This window comes from Nomascus leucogenys, chromosome 4 (assembly GCF_006542625.1).
Source record: "Nomascus leucogenys isolate Asia chromosome 4, Asia_NLE_v1, whole genome shotgun sequence".
Taxonomy (NCBI): domain Eukaryota; kingdom Metazoa; phylum Chordata; class Mammalia; order Primates; family Hylobatidae; genus Nomascus; species Nomascus leucogenys.
This window is the reverse complement of record NC_044384.1, coordinates 17,342,426-17,360,408: the sequence shown is the minus strand read 5'-3', so window position 1 is coordinate 17,360,408 and position 17,983 is coordinate 17,342,426. Positions and strand designations below refer to the sequence as shown.

The 17,983-nt window shown below is 44.7% G+C and overlaps 1 protein-coding gene across 5 annotated transcripts in view; it reads left to right on the top strand.

The window, feature by feature from the left end:
* TNFRSF11A (TNF receptor superfamily member 11a) overlaps positions 1 to 13,006 on the top strand; it is a 61,624-nt gene extending 48,618 nt beyond the window's left edge. For all 5 annotated transcript variants that reach the window (XM_030810296.1, XM_030810295.1, XM_030810297.1 and 2 more), the window contains one exon: positions 10,082 to 13,006. In XM_030810296.1, the coding sequence (XP_030666156.1) occupies positions 10,082 to 10,365 (284 nt within the window). In that variant the 3' untranslated portion in view covers positions 10,366 to 13,006. The remainder of the gene's footprint in view (positions 1 to 10,081) is intronic.
* The last annotated feature ends 4,977 nt before the right edge of the window (positions 13,007 to 17,983 follow it).

The window sequence follows — 17,983 nt, the reverse complement described above, 5'->3', positions numbered from 1 at the left end:
ATTTAATGTTCATATGTTAGGCATTTTAAACAACATAATAAGCTTTTGAGAAGAAAGGTATGCATTATCTTGCTCAAAAATGTAAATTCTGTCAGGGATTGTGTTCTTAGAATTAAGTTTGTTCTTTCTGCCTGAGAAATGCAGATTCCACAGAGCCTGCTATGTCAAGCATGGACAAAGTAGAAGCATCATTCTGATTATGATGGGAAACATCATTGATTCATTGTTTCTGTTGACTTACTTGCTATTTTTAACACTCTCAAGTTATCTGAACATTTTTCTGGTTAAGTCACATTAAATATTAATGTTAAGTCAACTAATCCATTTTTTTTTTAGTGTTTTTTTGAGACAGCGTTTGGCTCTATTACCCAGGCTGGAGAGCAGTGGCACGATCTTGGCTCACGGCAGCCTCCGCCCCCCAGGCTCAAGCCATCCTCCCATCTCAGCCTCCCGAGTAGCTGGGACAACAGGCCTGTACCACCACACCCTGCTAATTTTTGTATTTTTTTTTTTTTTTAGAGACTGGGTTTCGTCATGCTGCCCAGGCTAGTCTTGAACTCCTGAGCTCAAACAGATCCACACACCTAGGCCTCCCAAGGTGTGTAGTCCCAGCCACTCAGGAGGCTGAGGTGGGAGGACGACCAAGCCCAGCAGGTCAGGACTGCAGTGAGCTGTGTTCACGCCACTGCACTCCAGCCTGGGCGATTAAGCAAGACCCTTTCTCAAAGAAACAAGAACAAATGTCTGATTATGAAGCTTGTACCCTAACCCACCGCACTGTCTGGGATTACAGGTGTGACCCTCCGCACCCTGCCAACTAATCCATCTTAACTGTTAGAAACACTTCCAAATTCCCATATTTAATAAAAATCCCCATGTCATTCTGGCTTTCAAATCATACTTTTGGGTAGCCTTCAAATTCCATCAGTCATATTGCGTTCAGGGACCTGTAAGATTGGTTTGATAGCCTGAAGGTTACAGTTTTATCAGTGATACTATAGACATTAGTCACCGGGTACTAAGTGTTTTGTGTGTATTATCTTCTTATTCCTCACAGAAATTCTATGGGACAAGTTCCTCGCCCAGGATCATACAGCTAGTAAGCGACAAAGCCATGGTTCAAGTATCCGATTGCAGGCCAGGGCACAGTGGCTCCCACCTGTAACCCCAGCACTTTGGGAGGCCAAGGTGGGAGGATCTCTTGAACCCAGGAGTTTGGGACCAGCCTGCATAACATAGACCTCTTCTCTACAAAAATTAACAAAAAATTAGCCAGATGTGGTAGCATGTACCTGTAGTCCCAGCCACTCGGGAGGCTGAGGTGGGATGATCACCTGAGCCCAGGAGGTCAGGGCTGCAGTGCAACCTTAAACCGCCGCACTGTCTCCTCTTAAGTCAGTGCAGGTGATGCTGATTTCATTTATTTACTGTGCCTTGGAGAATCCTCAGTGTGTCACAGAATAGGGACAAGCACAGTCCTGGCATCATTGGCTACTCTGGCTGAGGGAGAGGCAGTAGCTAGGCCTGGCCTGGTCCAGAAGGTTCCACAGGAGGGACAGTAGGATGCACAATGCATGATGGTCCCCTGGTTATGGTGAGACCCCTCTCTTCTGCCAGTTGTCTTGGGATGTTACTATTTTCACTATCACTTTCTCTTGTGGGGAAAGCCTTTTCTTCCACATGCTTCAAACTCTATCTTTTTTTTTGGCAAGCAAAATAAATGTCAGATAAAGGTCAGAGGCAGCCTTGAAGGGGAACGCTGTCAGAAAGAGATCCCGAGGAGAGGAGGCAAGAGGGGTGGGACAAGGCCTGGTTTGGCTTAATGGACTACCAATGCCTATAAAAAACCTCTGGTCTTCATGTTTTTAATGTAGACTATTTTTTAGAGCAGTTTTGGCTTCATAGGAAAATTGAGGGACAGGTACAGAGATTTCCTATATTCTTCCTGCTCCCCACACATGCACAGCCTCCCCCACTAGAGTGGTACATTTGCTGCACTTGATGAGCACATATTGACACATTGGGGTCCACTCTTTGTGTTGTGCATTCTATGGGTTTGGACCAATGTATCCTGGCATGCATCCACCATGATAGTCTCATACAGAGTAGTTTCACTGCCCTACAAATCCTCTGTGCTCTACTCACCCCTTCCTCTCTCTGAACTCCTGGCAACTACTGAGCTTTCTACTGTCTCCATAGTTTTTGCTGGTCCAGAATGCCATAGAGTTGGAATCATACATTCTATAGCCTTTTCAGATTGGCTTTGTTTACTTAGCATTATGAATCTAAGTTTCCTCCATGTCTTTTCATGGCTTGATAGCTCTTTTCTTTTTTTATTTTTTGAGACAGAGTCTCATTCTGTCGCCCAGGCTGGAGTGCAGTGGCGGGATCTTGGCTCACTGCAAGCCCCGCTTCCAGGTTCATGCCATTCTCCTGCCTCAGCCTCCCGAGTAGCTGGGACTACAGGTGCCCGCCACCACGCCCGGCTAATTTTTTGTATTTTTTTTAGTAGAGACGGGGTTTCACTGTGTTAGCCAAGATGGTCTCGATCTCCTGACCTTGTGAGCTACCCGCCTCGTCCTCTCAAAGTGCTGGGATTACAGGCGTGAGCCACCGTGCCCGGGCCAGCTCTTTTCTTTTTAACACTAAATAATATTCCATTGTGTGGAAGACATGGGGAATTTGTTTATCCCTTCATTTACTGAAGGACTCTTGGCTGCTTCCAAGTTTTGGCAATTATGACTACAGCTGCTGTAAACATCTGTGTGCAGATTTTTATGCGGACATAAGTTTTCAACTCCTTTGGGTAAATACTAAAGAGTATGATTGCTGGATCATATGATAAGCGTATGTTCAGTTTTGTAAGAAGTCATCAAACTGTCTTCCAAAGCAGCTATACCCTTTTGCATTCCCACCAGCCAAGAATAAGAGTTCCTGCCACCCACCCCCATGCTCGCCAGCATTTGGTGTTGTCAGTGTTCTGGATCTGAGCCATTCTAATAGGTGTGTAGTGGTGTCTCACTGTTGCTTAAATTCTCACTTCCCTAATGACTTCCCTATGACGTGGAGCATCTTTTCATATGCCTGTTTGCCATCTGGATATCTTTGGTGAGGTGTCTGTTAAGGCCTTGGGTCCATTTTTTAATCAGGTTGTTTGTTTTCTTATTGTTGAGTTTTAAGAGTTCCTTGTTTATTTTGGGAAATAGTCCTTTGTCAGATATGGCTTTTGCAAATAATTTCTTCCAGTCTGCAGCTTGTTTCTTCATTCTCTTAAGCCTCGGATCTTTTTAGGCCATCTTGGGTAAGCCTCATCTGAACCATCCCTCCCCTTTTCATACTCCTTTACTAGCCACCAAAAAGGGAGAGGTCCCTGCTAACTGCAGAGGTCCCCGTTGAGTTTCTAGGCATTCAGTGGGAAGAGTTACCCTCCTGGGATACGTATCAACTGCAGAAACCATGAGAACCATGTTGAAAAGGAGACCCACAGCACCCACCTGATTATACAGCTGCCAACATGGTGACCTATTGATGTCACCATCGCAGATCAGATGTGAACTCTCTGATGTGAACAACTAATATGTTCTGCAATACAGAAAGCAAATGTTAAGGAATTCTTACTTTTAGCAAGGACAGTTCAGGACTGAGGTATCTTATTAGATAAGGATATTATCAACTAATTCTAAGCCTTGATCCACTCTGGTGCCACGTTCAACTCACAGCAGACTTGCGTGATGAGAAATGAGACTGTGGGGTTTAATGTAGAATTATATAGATGAGTGTTCTAACCAAAGACAATCATAATGATTGAGGACTTCGGCAGAGCAAACAGAAGTTGGTTAGATTTCCAGAGAAAGTGCCCTTTCAGTCTTTAAGACACACTGAGATCCTCTAACAAGACAGGGATGGAAAGATAATACTACTATTCAGTGTATTTCATGAATCTCCGTGTCCTTGGGAGTTCCGTGAGCGCTGATATTACTTTCTGGGAGGAGGAATGCCACCATTGCACCTGTGACTGATTCTTTGCTATTTCCCTAGCATTTTCAAATCTATCATCTTGTTTGACCCTTATGCTACGCTGCTGGATATTCATGTGCTCATTTATTCATTTATTTAACAAATGTGTATTATTAATATTTGCTTGTTCTTCGCAGTTGCACACTGCCAGGGCAGCACAGCTTGATACAGATCGGGAGAGTTAGATGGTTTGTCCTAAATTCTCACCACTAGTGAGGGCCAAGTCTCAGGACAAGACCCAAGAGCTATTCTCTCCTCTGCCCCACATTTCTGCCCCTCCTGAATTCAGACAGCCATTAATACCTCCATCCCTCTAGTGACCACTTACTCACCTCTGCTCTTCAGAGACTGAAGCACCACGCTGACATTGAATGTCATTAGATTGCTTTCCAGCGAATCTGGATTATGACATGCCATGGAAAAAGAAGAGTTTTCATCCTTGAAACAGTGTCAGTCGGTAGAGGGGGAAAAAACCAACCACAGAAACCTGGCGTGCTCACATGCAGAACACCTGCAAGCTGGTGTTTGTGAGGCAGCCAACCTGGCCTGGAGAGAGGGCTTAGTCAATTCTGCATGGAGAGTGTTGCTTCTGTTACTGTTATTATTGTAGTAGGTAGTCAATCTATCTCCACTCAACCCACAGATTAACCCATACCCGCCCAGGAAGCTGACTGAAGCTCATAGCACACTGATTATTCACAACTCGTGGGTCACTCTGGAATAGCCAGACCCTTCTGCTCCCACCTGCTGAATGGCCATGTTTTCTAAAGTCCATGGGTGCTCCCAGTTCTGTGAGTGTGAGCTGATCTTGTCATTTAAAACATTAACTATTATGTTAACTGGCAAGAAAAAAATGAGTTTGATAATCACGATTATTTCTATGAAAACTATTGAATACTTTGGGATGATTCAGGGAATGAACTGCTAAAACCTTTTTGGTATTGAAGTTGAGGTGAATGAGACAACCGTGAAAGGTGGAAGGAAGAAAACTCTAGAAGGCTCCTGCACTTAGACTGCTTTTTGGCAAGTGACTTTTGGTTCTCATTCCACGTTAAAGAACCCAAAACTAGAAATTGTAGGTAAAGCATTCAAGATACAGTTGGTACAATCAGTAGACCCATTCGCAAAGGACAGGCCCCAGTTTTCCATCAGAAAGTTGGTGCTTTGCAGCAAGGGGTGGGTGGCTTGAACATGAGGGAAACATATCACAGGATCAGTATTTTAGAGCATAAGTGGGGAGCTTCTACAACTCAGTTTTACTGAATATTTAGTAGAGAAAATCTGATTAGCAAACACTTCTGTAATATTGAAAAATGTCCAACTTACAAGATGTTACTTCCGAAAACGGTAGTGCTAGATTGGAGCCTCAGTGGGGAAAGTTCCCAGAGTAATGCTCCTAAGAGTTGCCCGCACCTTCAGGACTGGTGACATAACTGACATGGCCCAGTGGAAAATGAAAAATCTTCCCCTTTTGCAAAAATTAATAAGAATTTCATGATGACAGCAAAGCATTTAACCCAGCATGGAGCTCTTCAGAGCATAAGGCCTTGTGCAGCTGCACAGGCCCATGGCGACCACTCTGTTGCCACTTAAGAATTGCCACGTATTGTGATTGGCAGATCAGTATAACTTTTTTAAAAAAAGTTTAGTGTCTGGTGTCTGTCAGTTTACTATATCTCACAAGAGTCACCATGCATGGATAGACTTGACCGATGGTTGTTTTTGTCATTAATTTTAGCTTTGTTAAGGAAACACTTGAAGAATAAACTTGTTTTAGAATCTCCTAAATCTTTCTAGGTAACTGTCCTTTACATCTTAATGGTCAGGAATTTTTTTTTTTTTTTTTTTTTTTTGAGATAGAGTCTCACCCTGTCACCCAGGCTGGAGTGCAGTGGCATGATCTCGGCTCACTGCAAGCTCTGCCTCCTGGGTTCATGCCATTCTCCTGCCTCAGCCTCCCGAGTAGCTGGGACTACAGGTGCCTGTCACCACACCCAGCTAATTTTTTTTATTTTTAGTAGAGACCAGGTTTCACCGTGTTAACCAGGATGGTCTCGATCTCCTGACCTCGTGATCCACCCGCCTCGGCCTCCCAAAGTGCTGGGATTACAGGTGTGAGCCACCGTGCCCGGCCAATGGTCAGGAATTTAAAGGCCTAGTTTTTGCCCTTCCACAAGCTTCATGGCCTTCCAAAAATAATATATATTTTTTTGAGATGGGGATCACTCTGTCACCCAGGCTGGAGTGCAGTGGCATGATCACAGATCACTGGAGCCTCAGCATCTCTGGGCTCAGGTGATCCTCCCACCTCAGCCTCCCAAGTAGCTGTGACTACAGGCGTGTGCCACCACACCCAACTAACTTTTTTGTATTTTTCATAGAGGCAGGGTTTCACCATGTTGCCCAGGCTGGTCTCCAACTCCTGGGCTTAAGCATTCACCCACTTCGGCCTCCCAAAGTGCCAGGGTTACAGGTGTGAGCCACCACACTTAGTTCCCCAACAATAATATTCTTGGTTCAGTCCATGAAACAAAGGATTCTGAAATGTTTAGATATTCTACTTAGGCAAAAGGGTTTGAGGTCCATCTGAAAAAAGAAAACAAAAATGAATATAGGTCCTATAGAATATTTAGGTTATCAGTATCAAAGATACTGTTTGCCATGGAGCAATGGCATGGAATGAAATTCTCAAGATGAAAGACTTTACACAAACCATAGGTTTTACCAGGGTTCAGACTCATCAAAGGTTCTCACAAGAAAGAAGTAAACAACAATGGATTCATGATGATTTGTTGAAAAATAAAATTTAAAATGGCAGAGAAATAATATATACCATGACATAAGCAGATAAATCAGTGAGGAGGATAAAGAAGAGATGAGAACAAATTCAAAACCATAAATCAATCATGCAGTGGCTGGAGATGTCCTCTGTGTAGCTTTACATGATACTGAAGAACAACAGAACCAGCAGGCAATGATGTTGTAGTGGGAACACCTCATGATGGATGGTTTTGCATTTAATCTCATCTCTTCTTTATCTTCCTCATAGATTTATCTGTTTGTGTCATGGTGTATATTAAAACTAGAGGAACTAGGTCAAGAATAATCATACATCTAAGCAACTTTAAATTGCTCATTTTATTAAATAAACATGGTATGTTTTTAATCAGAATAGAATTTTCATTGTGTGTGCATTTTTTAAAAATTGAATGTCCTATTCCATGTACTTTTTATTTTTCACTTTGACATTTTCTATTAACCAAGTAGTGATCTCTCAAATAGGAAGACTTGACTGTGTTGCTATGCCTACTTCTTCTGTTGCTGCTATGGTAGAAGCCTTTTTATCAGCCCCTGGTCAGCAGTTGCTGAGTTACTTAAAAATGTCATCTTACAAGTTCATATCATAAATTTTTTTTTACTTAAAACATATACCTCATAGTTACCCACTGATTATTTTATAGTATAAGGCTGTATGTACTGGCTGATTGTAGTTTCCTGAGCCCTTTTTTTTTTTTTTTTTTGAGACAAGAGTCTTGCTCTTGTCACCCAGGCTGGAGTGCAGTGGCGCGATCTTGACTCACTGCAACCTCCGCCTCCTGGGTTCAAGCGCTTCTCCTACCTCAACCCCCCCAAGTAGCTGGGATTACAGGTGCCCACCACTATGCCCAGCTAATTTTTGTATTTTTAGTAGAAACGGGGTTTCGCCATATTGGCCAGGCTGGTCTTGAACTCCTGACCCCAGGTGATCTACTCGCCTCGGCCTCCCAAAGTGCTGGGATTACAGGCGTGAGCCACCGCGCCCGGCCTCCTGAGCCCTTTTTACATTAACCACACCACCTTAATTTCCAGTTTTGATTTCTTCAGTGTGAAATGAGAAATTACAGATATTTGAGAGCAAAATCCTTCTGGAGTTTTATTATTTCCTTTTCCTATTCTTTTTCTTCCTTTCTCACTTCTCTGTGGCCCTGGGAACTGTCTCATTGTCATATTTGTGTTCTAGAATATTTTGAGTGATAATGTCGGTGCTGTGTATTTTGTTTTGGTTTTCTGTGGGGGGAGTGGAACCAGTTTGCTTCTGTGCCGCCATTTTGAAACCAGAAGTCCTTCCTTTTTCTTTCTTTCTTCATAGTTTCCTTGCCTACACCACCACACCAGTTGAATGGTTTGTGGTGATTGTTTCATTTTCTTTGTTATTTGTTGTTGTTTTTTTTTACTTTGGGTCCTTGCAAAGCATTCACTTTAGTTTTCATAGACACATTTCCCATTTTTTCTCACTAATATTTCACTGCTTTACCTAATATTTAATTAAATTTCCTGACGAGTTTATCTGGTGACAACAGACTTGAGAAGGAACTTGGTAAGTGGTGGGAGCAGAAGGGCGTAGATACAGTGGTGAGTAGACCCTCACTGAAGTACACTGCATGCCTGGCAGTGTGTGGAGAGGGGGTGGAGAATGTGCTGGGTAGGAGGTAAACAGGAATGCCAGCGGGCCTCCCTCATGCTGATTGGGGGTTCTTAGACAAGTCCTGCCACTGCCCATCTTGAAGGACATCCCACACAACTGCCTATGGGAGAAACAGCATGAGGCACAGACCTCCTTCCAAGACTTTGGATTTGTTGCTCGTACTTGAAATCCTTGTGTTTTCATGGGCTTTTCCTTGTGTTTTGGTCTTGGCTTCTCTAGAGGTACCCAGTAGGTCAGGGGAAGGCTCCTCAAAGGAATTTCCTACATGCCTATCGGTATTTTAGTCAGGCCATCCGAAACATGCCTTCCAAATTTGAGGAAAATCTCATGTGGAGTGGTAACAAAAACTTCATTTTATTTGTATGAATTATTACTAAGCTGCGTCACAATGGAGAAGAAAGAGGTGGTGAATCATGAGGAGCCATTTTTACATTCCTGGCCCTTGATCAAATGGAAGGATTCTGTTTGTGATGCTGAGTGTTGGGGTGTTTCTAGATCTGCTTGGTTTGTGGCACTTTCCTAGACCGAAGTCTAGGAAATTTGTCTTTAAAATGGAAGAATCATAAAAGCTAGCAGGTTTCCTAACATTTGTTGGACTTTCTGTTTGTTTTTCAAAAGGTCCATTGCTTAAAGACTGGCCACATCTAGTCACCCACAAAGAAATGATGCTAGAAACCCGTAGGGACAAAACACCCTTCAGAGCTCAGAAGGGAAAAGTGATTTATAGGACTTTTTTTTTCCATTTTAGTTTTGTGAATCTATTTTGCTTCTGGAAGTAATTTTAATATTAAGGAAGTGGATTAATCTCTACTGAAAACTGAGCCCACATGGCCCCATGATCCTCCAGGGCTGAGCTGTTAGGGACCACGAGGAACCAAGGTACCCAGGGTGATGGGGCCTCAGATGTGAGTCCAGAGAGGAGAGCAGACTGAGGTCTCCTCCCTTAGCTGTGCTTGTTCTGTGTTGAACACACACACACACACACACACACACACACACACACACACACTCTTTTGTAACATCTGAATCTTGTCTGTGATTCTGTAATCCTGGTGTGCTCTCTTGCCAGTATCCCAGAGTCCCACCTCACAGGCAAATGGTAAAGCATGAGTCTGCCCCAGGGTTGCTCATTTCTCATCTCTTCCTCTCACCTCCTTTCGTGTTCCTCCTCTCCTCCTCCTCCTCTTCCTCTCCTCCTCTTCCTCCCGTCCTCCTCTCCTCCTCCTCTTCCTCCCCTCCTCCTCCCCCCTTCCTCTTCCTCTCTCCTTCCTCTTCCTCTCCCCTTTCTTTCCTCTCCTCCGCCATCTCTTCCTAGCCCTCTTCTGCCCCTTCCCCCCGCCCTCCTCCACTCCTTTTTCTCCTCTCTTCCTCTCCCCGCCTCTTTTTACTTCTTTTGTCTTTTTTCTCTTCTCCTCCTCTTTTCTCTGCCCCGCCCTCCTCCGCCTCAGTGGGCCTGGAGGGTGACAGCGTGGTTCCCTGTGGCCCGGGGCTGTGGGAATCCGGGGAGCCGCCCTCCACTCCCCAGAACCTTCCTCTCGGGAGACCCTGCCCCCGGGCGCTGACTCACCCTCCCCGTGTTCTCCCTTCCTCTCCCCGCAGGAAATGTGACTGGAAACAGTAACTCCACGTTCATCTCCAGCGGGCAGGTGATGAACTTCAAGGGCGACATCATCGTGGTCTACGTCAGCCAGACCTCGCAGGAGGGCGCGGCGGCGGCTGCGGAGCCCGTGGGCCACCCGGTGCAGGAGGAGACCCTGGCGCGGCGCGACTCCTTCGCGGGGAACGGCCCGCGCTTCCCGGACCCGTGCGGCGGCCCCGAGGGGCTGCGGGAGCCGGAGAAGGCCTCGAGGCCGGTGCAGGAGCAGGGCGGGGCCAAGGCTTGAGCGCCCCCCAGGGCTGGGAGCCCGAAGCTCAGAGCCAGGGCTCGCGAGGGGCAGCACCGCAGCCTCTGCCCCAGCCCCGGCCACCGAGGGATCGATTGGTACAGTCGAGGAAGACCACCCGGCATTCTCTGCCCACTTTGCCTTCCAGGAAATGGGCTTTTCAGGAAGTGAGTTGATGAGGACTGTCCCCATGCCCACGAATGCTCAGCAGCCCCCCCACTGGGGCAGATGTCTCCCCTGCCACTCCTCAAACTCGCAGCAGTAATTTGTGGCACTATGACAGCTATTTTTATGACTATCCTGTTCTGTGGGGGGGGTCTATGTTTTCCCCCCATATTTGTATTCCTTTTCATAACTTTTCTTGATATCTTTCCTCCCTCTTTTTTAATTTAAAGGTTTTCTCAAAAATTCTCCTAAAGGTGAGGGTCTCTTTCTTTTCTCTTTTGCTTTTTTTTTTTTTTTTTTTTTTTCCTTTTTTTGGCAACCTGGCTCTGGCCCAGGCTGGAGTGCAGTGGTGCAATTATAGCCCGGTGCAGCCTCTAACTCCTGGGCTCAGGCAATCCAAATGATCCTCCCACCTCAACCTCCGGAGTAGCTGGGATCACAGCTGCAGACCACGTCCAGCTTCCTCATCCCCACTTCCCCCCCAGAGATACCGTCCCACCATGTTACCCAGCCTGGTCTCAAACTCCGCAGCTAAAGCAGTCCTCCAGCCTCGGCCTCCCAAAGTACTGGGATTACAGGCGTGAGCCCCCACGCTGGTCTGCTTTACATATTTTCTTTTGTGCCTCTTCTCACAGTGTTTTGGAGATGGCTTTCCCAGTGTGTGTTCATTGTAAACACTTTTGGGAAAAGGCTAAACATGTGAGGCCTGGAGATAGTTGCTAAGTTGCTAGGAACATGTGGTGGGACTTTCATATTCTGAAAAATGTTCTGTATTCTCATTTTTCTAAAAGAAAGAAAAAAGGAAACCCTATTTTTTTCTCCTGAATCTTTTTAAGTTTGTGTCGGTCCTTAAGCAGAACTAAGCTCAGTATGTGACCTTACCCCCTAGGTGGTTAATTTATCCATGCTGGCAGAGGCACTCAGGTAGTTGGTAACCAAATTTCTAAAACTCCAAGTTGCTGCAGCTTGGCATTCTTCTTATTCTAGAGGTCTCTCTGGAAAGGATGGAGAAAATGAACAGGACATGGGGCTCCTGGAAAGAAAGGGCCCGGGAAGTTCAAGGAAGAATAAAGTTGAAATTTTAATTTGCATTTTCTTTGTCTAGATAAGAATAGCATAAATAGATCCTCTTTTATTCGTAAATAATCATGCATCTGTGGGTTAGCCTTGTAGAAGTGGAAAACATTCCATTTTCCAATGCATTTAAATGTAAAGCCAAATCTGCATGTTGTGAATTTAAGAAAACTTACTATCCTAAAGGTGCCTTTCTCTTGGCATCATCTCCTTTGTGAGAAACCTAGAGGACGCTCCAGATGGAAGGAAATCCCCTGGGTGGTTTTATCTTTTGTTACCCAGTGAGCACTGGTTCCCCGCAAATACTGGGGAAAAGCAAAAATACGCAAGCAAGTTAAAATTAATTTTGCACATCTGGTGGGTTATAAAAGAAAGCACTAATAGAGGTCACTGCTCAGACTTTATTGGTCACAAATGCCCAGCTGAAGAGCATGACTGTGGGTCACTGGTTTTTCCCTCCTGCTGGAAATGCTGGGGTGGTAGCAGTCGATTAGGATTTTCAGTGGAGAAGCACAGGACAGTTCTGTAATTTATGAGACTCCTTAGCCAACATAAAGAACTGCAGGAAATAACTGCACAACCAGGAGGATCCGTTGGTGGGAATTTACCGTCATTCCTCCCCTTTTACTTAACATCATCCACAGAGAGATGTTATACAAATGGAGGAAACCATTATACCTTTTGATATGGAATATATTACAGAGCTGCAGTTCACAAAGTAGAATGCTGAGCTGAAAACCCGAGTTTCTGCTGTGACTGTCATCTCACTGAGCACTTCGCTTTTCTTTGCTTTTATTTTTTCCTTCTATAAAAAGGCAATAATGATAATTTATAATAGTTTCCCTACCCAGAGATATTAGAAGGATGCTACAGTGAATGTTAAAGTACCTTGAGATCCTTAAATCAAAGGTGCTATATATACAAGTAAGACTCTACTTTCAGAAAAAGGTAATATTCTTTCCTGCACTGATCCCTACTAATTCTGTATTGATCCAAAGGCAACTCAATGCTAAGAAATGTATAGAAAGTCCAAGTCTGTGTCTGTGTACTGTAGAGATGTATGTGACAAGTATAAACAAAATGAACTGAAGCAATAATGAACAGTTATTAGGGGGAACATGATAAAGAGATTATATTAAGCTTATGTTTGACCATAAAATCCTTTTTATGGCTTGCTAAAACTGGGCTCACTGTAAAATCGTGATTCAACTTATTGCTAATCTTTATGATATGCTTATTCCTAATCTTTATGGTATGGTGTCAACCGTTCATTTGTATCTTATTGCTGGTTCCCTGGACCACAGACTAGGGACAGAAAATACTTGCTTTGATAATATATATGCTGTTGATTTCACAAAAATTTCTTAAAATACAGCCTGGGTACCCAGTGAAAGAGTTGAAACGGAAATGGAGTATCATGTTTCCTACTCACATTTTACTCAGCTGTCGGAAGGAAGAATGAATTTCTCAAGGGCAGTTTGATTGTGATGGATCAGAACCTTCATGTGGTGGGGAAAATGGGATTATTTCAGTGTAACAAACCACCCAAAGACTTAGTGGCTTAAGATAGTCACCACTGGCCAGGCACAGCGGTTCATGCCTCCCAGTGCTTTGGGAGGCCAAGGCAGGAGGGTCACTTGAGGACAGTAGTTAGAGATCAAACTGGGCAACAGAGTGAGACCTCGTCTCTACAAAAAATACAAAACTTATCTGGGCATGGTGGTGTGCACCTGCAGTCCTGGCTACTCAGGAGGCTGAGGCAGGAGGATGCTTGAGTCCAGGAGTTCAAGGTTACTGTGAGCTTTGATTGGGCCAGTGCACTCCAGTGTAAAAAAACAAAAACAAAAAAAAACAAAAATAGAAACCACCACTTATTTAGCTCCCAATTCTATGGGTTGGATCAGCTTGGGTGGTTCTTCAGGCCTGGTCCCGCCCGGCCTGGTTTGCTTACCCATTTACAATGACCCGGCTAGTTGGCTGGGCCAGGCTGTGTGCTCTCCACCTGTCCCCCATCCTTCCAGCCACCTAGCTGGGCATGCTCTCATGGTGGTGTTGAGCCTGAGAACAAGCAGAAACCTACCAGGCTTCTTGAGGCCTAGGCTTGAACTGGCATGCTGTCACTTCTGCCACATTCTGTGGGCCAAAGCAGGTCACAAAGGCAGCCCAGATCCAGGGGGTGGGGTAACAGCACATCCCCGCCATGGGAAGAGTTGCAGGGAATGAGAGGGTAGGGGGTGGACACACGGAGGGGAAGATGGCCCCCTTGCCATCTGTCCACCACAGGGCACTGCGTAGAGTAAAATGCTGCAGAGAAGAGTGCATTCTGGGAACAAAAGAGGAACATGTCCCAGCCCCTAACCAGTGAGTAGCTCCTTCTCTGGTGATTGAATTCCCTTAATGCACAGCACTATAGATTCCCACAATGGAAGGGACACCCACGTTCATATTTAAGTGCTGTGTCAAAATTCCTTCCAGAGCCAAATATAGGTGATTTGGGAATTGAGCATACTGTACTACTTCCGCATTCCTTTGGCACAGAAAATTGAAAAGTAACAACTTCTAAAATCAAGAAAACTGGTGAGATACCTTGGGGTAGAGGAACCTGCATATAAACAGATAAAAGATCTAGTGTTCACCCTTCACCCCAGCTCAACAAACAAAATCTTGTTATGATTATACAAGGGTGAGCTTGAGCAAAGGTGCTGTCTTTGGTGGAAGAAACGCAGTTTTGAGTTGTTTGCTCTTTGACAGTCTCTGATGGCATGTGAGTCTTGTGCATTGCTGTGGGGTGCGCTGGGCACAAGTTGCATAACCCGGTTTTGGAAGAGGAGACAAAGCATTCAAAGCCCCAAACACTCTGTTGATGAATCATCATGTTTATTGAGTGTGCTTTTAGTGGCAGGGCCCTGAGCACCTGGGAAAGGAGATGAGGAGCGCTGGAGGGTTCGGAGCAGAGAAGATGAGACAATGCTGTGCTCCAAGTGCCAGAGGAGGCTTCTGGGAAGGGGCTGTCGGTGGAATTTCTGATCCCCAGAGCCCTGCCGGTGAAGTCTTGCAACCACTAAAGCTTTGCCAGAGAAGAGGCAGGACCTGATATTGGGCAGTGGCAGTGTCAGCAGTGAGCACAGGCGGGGTCTAGGTGGGATCACTCAAGCCGAGCAGTGCAGGGGGAGCCACCCTGGACCGACACCCCCCATGGCTGCCCCACTGTGGAACTGCCTACTGCGGCAAAACAACCCTATGTCCCCTAAGGTTTCAACAAAGAAGAGGACCGAATAAATGTCCCAGTGGGCAGGCACACCCACAAGACTTGCTGCTCCTCCTGACCCACCCGCATGGCTCTGCACAGCTGTGAGTCCAGTTTTCTCTCTTCCTACCTCCCTCTTACCCAGTTATCCTGACCCCAGGGTGAAGTTGAAACTCATGCTAGGCTAACATCTCTTTCCTTGATCCCATTCATAAAACTGAGATACAGGAATGCTTTAAAAAAATCTTTAAGATTACCAGTAGTATAAAAGTTAAAATGACAAAATTATGGGCCTGTTACCAGATCTTCATACTAACCAAGGAGCTGGTGACACTACCCTCTTCCCTGTGTGATAGAAAATGCAGACGTTTTGCAGACAGACCTGGTTCATGACTCAGCGCTGTGACTTGTGGACTTATCTTGTGCAGCTACATCACTTCTTAGCCTTGTTTTCAACATGTGTAAACAGAAGGTACTAATATTAGTCTTTAGGGCTGGTGTGAGGATGACGTGGGATGAGGGACAACCAAGCACTCACTGGCAGTTCCTAGAAGATTCCAGTAGTAGGGATCTGGCTGTCCTACACCACTTTCCCTCCCTGTCTCTGGTACTTGTTCATTCCTGGGCTCAGGAGCCATCTCAGTCATCACATTGGACCACGTAACTATAACCAAGCTTTGCTGCCCACCTGGGACACCTTCCCACTCTTTGCAACTAGGTCGGAGGGAAGCACCTTCTCCACAGACAGTTGACAGGACTGTGATAGTTGACCCAAAAGTTGTCATCTTCTGACATGACACACTGAAGGAAGTAGACTTACCCAATATAACTTCACGTTATACTGTCTTAAAAGACTGTGATTAAAATGGGCATCAGTGTAGGCAACATGTAGGGCGCAAAGAATAGCCGGATGTGAAGGTTGAAAGGCTATGTGGGCTAGTTTCTCTTGGTGTTCCTGGTGCCTCTCCCCATTTGGGAAGAATAACAAATTGACCACCGGCTCACAGGAGGTGGCATTATAGGTCCAGGCCCCTTCAGGAGGGCACTGGAATCCAATGAAAGCTTTTGCTCTCACCCAGGCTCTTAGTTTCTCACGGGCAGGGATAGCCCAGGAAACAAAGGCTGCATAGACTTTAAGTCGTGAGAAAAACGACATTCTTATGGTGAGGCTCTTAGAGACTGTCTCCATTTAAGCAGCAGCAGTAAAACATCTTACCCTAAAATGAAGAAGCAAATTCATTTTTATTGGCTTTTATAGCCTCTCTCTTTCAATGACAAAGAAACCATTAAAATGAATGTTTAAAGTTCTTAGAAGAGCTTTCTCTAAATATTTACTCTGTCAGTGGAAAAATAAACATTTTTTACATCAGGTCTATTGAGTTTGTTATATACAGTAAAATTCACCCTTTTTAGATATATAGTTTTATGAGTTTTAACAAAAATCCATAGTTGTGTAACCACCACCATCACAGTCAAGATATAGAATATTTCAACATCCCAAAGTTCCCATTTCTCTTTTCAGTCAGTCCCTTCCCCACTACCCCTAGCCCTTGGCAACCGTTATCTGTTCTCTCTTCCCATAGTTTCACCTTTTCCAATTTGTCGTGTAAATAGAGTTACACAGCACATAGCCATTTGAGTCTGGCTTCTTTCCACATAATGTCCTTGAGATCCATCAGTGGGTACACCAGTAGTTCCATTTTATTTCTGAGTAGTAGTCCATTGTATGGATGTACTGCAGTTTATTCACCAACATATGGGTTCTTTCCTGTTTGGGGAGATTACAAATAAAGCTACTATAAAAACTCGTGTGGATGTGTGCTTTCACTTCTCTTGGGTAAATATCCAGGAGTGGGATTATGAGATCGTATGGTAAATATCAGTTTAACTTTATAAGAAACTGTAAAACTGTTTTCTAAAAAGTGTCTGTACCATTTTGCATTCCCGTCAGCAATGCATGAGAGTTCTAGTTGCTCCACATCCTCACCAGCATTTGGTATCGTCAGTTGTTTGCTGGTTCGCTTTAATGTTTGCCATTCTTATAGGTGTATAGTATCTCACTGTGACTTTCATTTCAGTTTGTGACTGGATACCTTCTCGTGTGCTGATTTGGCTATCTTTATCTCTTATTTGGTGAAGTATGTTCAGATCTTTTGCTCATTTTTTTTCTTTCTTTTTGTGAGACAGGGTCTCACTCTGTCACCGAGGCTGGAGTGCAGTGGTGTGATCACAGCTCACTGCAGCCTCAATTTCCCAGGCTCAATTGATCCTCCTACCTCAGACTCCTGGATAGCTGGGCCTAGACATGTGCCACCATGCCCAGCTAACTTTTTAATTTTTCTGTAGTGAGAGGGTCTTGCTATGTTATCCAGGCTGGTTTCAAACTCCTGACCTCAAGCAATCCTCCCACTCTGGCCTCCAAAGGGCTGGGATTGTTTGTTTTTAGTTGTTTTCTTATTGAGTTTTGAAAGTTCTTTATATATTCTGGAAAGTGGAATAAGCATGTTTAAAGCTTTTAGAGCATTTCTGTAAGTATCTGTTATGATTAGCAAAAAATGAAGACATAATTTTTAATTTTTTAAAAATTATGTTTCAGGAGATGTACACCAGTAGTGTTTATTCAGAGTAAATGGTTCCACATTTACACAGTGGGACTCCCAATGTCAGGGCCCAGTTCTGAGCTGCCATGTCCTAGAATTGTCCTATATCCTTATGGAATGCAGCAGTCACCCTCCTAGGGGCCCAAACTCAGTGGAAACTGAGTTTTGTAATATATAAATGTGTTTTATTGGTCAGGGAACTGTGAAATGTCTCTTTTTTTTTTTTGAGACAGAGTCTTGCTCTGTCACCAGGCTGGAGTGCAGTGGCATGATCTCGGCTCACTGCAACCTCTGCCTCCCATGTTCAAGCGATTCTCCTGCCTCAGCCTCCCCAGTAACTGGGACTACAGGCGCCCACCACCACGTCCAGCTAATTTTTGTATTTTTGGTTGAGACGGGGTTTCACCCTATTGGCCAAGATGGTCTCGATCTCTTGACCTCGTGATTCACCACCTCAGCCTCCCAAAGTGCTGGGATTACAGGTGTGAGCCACCTTGCCCAGCCCATGAAATGTCTCTCTACTGATATTTTC